At 32.2% G+C, this 6,306-nt stretch overlaps 1 protein-coding gene across 1 annotated transcript in view; it reads left to right on the plus strand.

Annotated features, from left to right (window-relative positions):
* Window positions 1-4,182: 4,182 nt before the first annotated feature.
* LOC113472485 overlaps window positions 4,183-6,306 on the plus strand; it is a 10,641-nt gene continuing 8,517 nt past the window's right edge. The window contains exon 1 of the mRNA XM_026832261.1: window positions 4,183-4,408. Coding sequence (XP_026688062.1) covers window positions 4,329-4,408 — 80 coding nt within the window. The 5' untranslated portion in view covers window positions 4,183-4,328. The remainder of the gene's footprint in view (window positions 4,409-6,306) is intronic.

Here is a 6,306-nt window from a genome sequence, read left to right on the forward strand (position 1 = left end):
GTTTTAGGAACGGGTGTTATAATTGATGTTTTGAGTATGTTTGGGAAGTGATGGTTTTTTATTGATGTGTTAAATAGATGATTTAATTCAGGTATTAATACGTTTTGCATATTTTTAATTATTTTAGGATGAATGTGATCTGGACCTGGTCCTTTATTAGCGGGTAATATTTTAATTGCTTGTTTAATTTCATCATTAGTGACATTTGATAGATGTATATGTGTATTCGATGTTGATGTTGTGTCCACTGGTTGTTTTATAGTTTTAGGATCTAAATAAACGGATCCAAAGTATTTCGCAAAACCATTTGCAATTTTAGTTTCATCTGATGTTAACATGTCATCGATAATAAATGATTTCGGTGTGTAGAACTTTCTTTTACTTTTTATGTAGCTCCAAAACTTCTTTGGTTCTGTTTTCAATTCATGTACTGTGTTCTTTACGTAATTATCATAATCTTTTTTAATACTTATCTGAAATGTTTTTAGTGTTTGTGTTTTTCTGTCTTCGTGAATTTTGGTGTATGTAGGTTTTTGTTTGTCTCTTAGTTTTTTACGGTGTAGTTTTAAGGTCGTTTTACTCCACCAGTGTGGGTGTTTTAATTTATGTGATTTTTGTTGAGGTATATGTTCATTTAGAATGGTATAAAGTTTATTATAGAAAATATCAAAACATTCGTCAACATTTTTAGTTTTATACAACGGAGACCAGTTTATATGTAAATAATCTTTTCGCAGTTTTATCCAATCAGCTTTATTTATGTTGTAATTTCGTGTAGGTATAATGTTTTTCTTTTTGTCATCAGATTTCGGCTTGTTATAAGTTATTTTAATTGGTGGATGGTAACCATCAGGTTTTACTAGTCCTGGTTCTTCGTCTATTTTTAAATTGTTTACTATAGTTTTGTCAACAAGTATTAAATCCAGTGTTTTGCCATGTTTGTTTTGTATGCTGTTGATACTCATCAGATTATTTGAGTTTAGTAATTCATTTAACTGTAGACATAATTTATTATTAGTTTTGAGCAGGTTGACCTCATTATTACTAATTTTATTGATGTTGAAGTCACCTAATATAATGGTTTTATAATTTGGATTATATGGAGCATTTTCAATGAGTTTAGTGAAAATTTTTAGATGTCCTAGTTTCATTGGTGGAGGAAAGTAGATAACACAGAGATTTATTTTAATTGGTTTTGATATCTTAATCCAGAGATTTTCAACTTCAGTACTCATTGTACACAATTTATCACATTTTTCAAAGAGGAAATCTGTCTTGAGAGCTATTAATACTCCACCTCCTCTATTTTTACCTATTTTATTTGAATCCCTATCTAGTCTTACTAACTGGTAGTCGTTGTTAAATAGTTCTCCATCATGTATATCGTTTGATAACCATGTTTCAACAAGGCATATGATGTCATAATCTTGACTTAAAGAATTTAACAATATCGTTTTAGTTTTGGTCCTAAGTCCTCTTACATTTTGATAGAAAATTGTGGTTTTATTTCTTTGTTTTTGGTTTTGTAGAGAGTAATTTGATCCGTTTATGACTATTAAATTCTCTATATTTCTACTTGTTTGTTTTTTATTCTCTGTTCTACGTGTATTGTATAAAGTTGGTATAGGATATAATTTTATATTTGATGTAGTGGTATACCTTTGTATGTTATTAACATTTACCATCGATTCATTTTGATACACATTTAGGCCATTTAACAAAACATTGTCAATATTTTTTGAATACTCATGATTGTATGATTTGTCTTGCTTGATTAATTCATCTTCTTTAATACCTATCATCATATGGTTTTGATTTATACATAACCTATTGTCAATATTATTAATAATTGTGACTTCATCTATGTGAACGTCTTGTCCATTTGACACTTTGCTATGTTTATTATCATTGTCTAATAATATGTCGATTTGCGGCATTTTTGCCAGATTGTCAATACTTTTTGTAACTTCATCATCGTGAACGTCTTGTCCTGATAATGAATGTTTATCCTTTTTGTTTTTAGGATTGTCAATATTGTTTACAAAAAACTTTGCCTTTCTGGTTGGGTATCATTTTGAATAATTTTGTTTCTACATTGTTGGCATGTTTGTATTCCCTTTTCATGGATATTCATGCTACCGTGTCTATTTGTCCTATTTGGTAATTCTGGCCATACTTCCTTTTCTATGTTTTGTGTCTTATTATTAATTATCTGCTGATGGTTCCATTTGTTACTGTATGCTTGTTGTTTCCAATTTGTGTGTTTATCTGATTTGTGGTTTTGCCATTGTTTATTGTATGGGTATGTATACATATTATTTCTTTCATTTTTTTCATTTTGTCTTCCTTTTTTCATGTGCCAATAGTTGTATTGTTCATTAAAATTGGTATTTCGATACATAGTCGTTTTTTGTTCTTTTTGGTATTCCTTTCCATTTTCTCTTTTATTGTCTTTTTCTATTTCGCTATTTTCATTGTTTATCTTCTCGATTATTTTTGTACATAACCATGTTTTTCCTCTTCTCCCCAAATGGATCCCATCAATTGCTAGGTGCCAAGGTTTTATAAATTTATTTGGGTCAATTATGTCAATATTTTTGAAATTGTTGATATGATGCTTTATAAGCGTATTGAGTCGAACAATATCTTTGTTATTATTGTTGTTTTGAAACCGCATCTTCCTATCTCATCTAGAAGTGGGTTAGAATTAGTATGAGTGAGTCAGTCAGTTACACAAGGGGCTGTATATATTTAGGAAAAGGAGGGGAAGTGAATAATAAAATACAAAAAATGGACGAAATGGAAAAATTTTCACTTTTTTCCAACATTGCCACAAAAAAAAAAAAATACGCGTAATTTTACATTATTTTGTCCCGCTTCATATTTTACAATATTTTTGCGAAAAACATCGAAATCCCGATAATGTTGGTCCTTTCCGCGTAAATTCCGTATGGGAAATTTTAAGTTCGAGGGAATTTTTTTGGAAACTGAGAAAAAAAATCCCACTTCATGAATTTTACAATATTTTTGCGAAAAACATCGAAATCTCGATAATATCGAACATCGATGTTTTTGATTACGATACATCGGATACTCGATATATCGAAGTTTAAAAACATCGATGTTTTCGTCTCGATGTCCCAACCCTAGGTGACGGTTGACCGATATATCGCCAAAAAAATATACGATGTATCGAACATCGATGTTTTCGTCTCGATGTCCCAACCCTAGGTGACGGTTGACCGATATATCGCCAAAAAAATATATCGATATATCGACGAAAAATATATCGATATATATCGATTATCGCAACATATAACGTAACGGCGTAAAGTAATCAAGTTGTTTTGAGGAGGTATTAATATCATTATAATCCTGCATTTGATTTGGTTTATTTTATTGAGTTGTTTTTTGATTTCTTCCCAGTTAGGTTGTTTTGAGGAGGTATTAATATCATTATAATCCTGCATTTGATTTGGTTTATTTTATTGAGTTGTTTTTTGATTTCTTCCCAGTTACTGTTTCATATTCGCAACATTTGAAGTTTGAACATCCCTAATAATCCATTAATCCCTAACCCTATCTCCTATCTCGTCTCGGATCTCGCTTCGCTTGGCTATTACCTATCTATTAAATTTCTTTAATTCTTTTTCTTCAGAAATCAGTTATTTATTTATTTATTTATTTGACATAAAAATCCTTAGTAACTAGGATAGTTTACAAAGGTGGGTAGGGGAGGGTAAGAAAAAAAAAACATCGAGATGGTTATACTATTAATAGAAAGGGATAGAAGATAACAAGATAAACAATAAAACAATAATGTAATTTGCTAGTGCCTACCAATAATTTTTAATAGCTGTGGGTATGACATTGCTAAATCCAGATGCTCATTTCTACTTCTGTGAGTTCTTGATGTAGGGATCTTTCATTTGTTAGTATTGAAAATGATTTTGAAAATTGTAATCTACTATAATGTAGGTACCAGTTCCCAATGGTCCACTGAAGTTAAGCAACTTTCCACGTGGTTGGTATCTGGACTGTCTGGATGGGTTATAAAATATTGAACATTATCCATGAAATGTTTTTAGAGATTTGATAAAACAATTGTTTGACATTTATTTATTTATTTATTTGACATAAAAATCCTTAGTAACTAGGATAGTTTACAAAGGTGGGTATCTCCTATCTCGTCTCGGATCTCGCTTCGCTTGGCTATTACCTATCTATTAAATTTCTTTAATTCTTTTTCTTCAGAAATCAGTTATCAGGATCAGTTAAATTTAATTATCTAATAGCAATTATCAAAAGCAAACTAATTATTATGAACAATGGAAAGACTGCTAGAATCAGCTCTTAAAGATGAAACCATAGCTACCAAGTCAGATTTTCTGAAGATCTTTTATTCTTGGTAAGTCTTATCACTTATCCATGCCCTATCTCACTCTTCTTGTATAGGTACCACCTATCTACTAATAACCCTTAATATGGTTCTGAAGATCTTTTATTCTTGGTAAGTCTTATCACTTATCCATGCCCTATCTCACTCTTCTTGTATAGGTACCACCTATCTACTAATTACTAATAACCCTTATATGTTATCCTTTGTCATCTTGGCAGCCTGCTGTGGAGCAGGAATGCAGCTGTTTAGGTAATTATGCAGAAGCCACAACAGTGGAAAAGAAAGCTCCTTTTTGTGTTTAACCTAACCCTATAATAACACTGGTCACTGCTCATATTTGTGCCAGTTCCTTTGGTAGCATTCTTCCACTGACATGACTTCTGCACAAGTATCTACCACAGTTTCAGTGATTCTCTCTTGAGAAATGAAAGAAATTTTCAATTTGTGTTAGTAATTGCCCTCCCTGTAGGGCGTTAAGCAAGGTATTTAAAAAAAATAATAAATAATAATAATAATAATAATTATATAAATATAAGGCACCTATACAACGTAATGAGAAAGTACCTATTGCAAGCAGTCCAAATTTTCAAAATCTAGAAATAGGTTGAAATGTTTGTTTTAGTGTCCCCTGAGTCTAAAAAAGTGATATTTAGCCCATGGTCTGTACGTACATATCATGTACACACACATACGTATAGGTAGGTATGTACCTACACTATTTTCAGGGTTTTGAGTTTTTCTAGCTATTATTCGTTAGGTTTACATTGATCCCGTTTTCCTTGGAGACAGTTAACATCAAATCAGAATGCATAGATGGGCAAAAGAAAAATAAAGCACAAACATTATAGACATGTAAGATAGAAGGAAAGAAAAACATAATGAAAAAGAAATATATATTTGGAAATGTCCCCTATGTGAGTTTACAAGAACAAGGAAGACAATATGTGCAATCCCATATTTATCTCAAGCACATGAAGAGCAACTACCTGATAAGTGATAAACCATCAATAGATCAGTTGCACTTACTTGGGTGATGTTTCAAAGTCATAGAGCAGGAAAAATGAGGACCAACGGAATTTTTTTCTTCTTCAACTTCTAGATCCCAAGATAAATTGATTTAAAAAAAAATCCGGTAAATTGTGAACTTTGATGTAACGCTCCCTCGCAGGCAATGCATTAATGTGTTTGTGCAAATTCTGCAAATGTGCACATACGTTTTTGCGCAGTTTTTTCTGCTCCTCTGCTAGCGCACTCGCATAGTGGCACTACTTAACGGACAAAAAAAAAACACCTGCGTAAAGTCTGATGTCACACATATTTGAACTCTTTCATTAGAATAGAAAATAAAAATTGAATTTTCAACCTTTTACAGTTATTTTTTCGGAGTTTTGACCTCAGATTTGGATTTCTCCCAACTTTTTACATAGGAATCGACCATTTTTTTTAATAAGTCGAAGAGGTATAAACAAACCTTTTAAGATTAAAACAATGTGAACCATTTCAATTAGATGGCCTCCTATAGAAGACCACTTTACCCCTTTTATGCCCTGTGGCGCGCACGAGGGCAGCCCTGTAAAAACTTTTACACGTGGTTTTACGTCCCTGCAGGGCCCTTTTATGCCCTGCAGACCGTTGGGGATGAGTGTTGACACAAGAGCCAAACCGTCAACTTATGGGCCTCTTTCGTGTACACGTAACTAACCAACAGGACATCATCTCAACTTTACCAGGACTCACAACAGTCTAAGTACACCCACAAAAATTAGTCCTCATCGAACGAGTCGAAGGTCCTAATTACCGTGTCCTCCCCATTTCGAGTTTCATGCTCTTAACCTCGTCAACGTTTACCCATTTTTAATTAATATTTATCTTACCAGGTTAAGGAGACATTTTCAACCCTTTTTAGG

The sequence above is a fragment of the Diaphorina citri genome, unplaced genomic scaffold, assembly GCF_000475195.1.
Source record: "Diaphorina citri unplaced genomic scaffold, Diaci psyllid genome assembly version 1.1 scaffold75, whole genome shotgun sequence".
NCBI classification, from domain to species: domain Eukaryota; kingdom Metazoa; phylum Arthropoda; class Insecta; order Hemiptera; family Psyllidae; genus Diaphorina; species Diaphorina citri.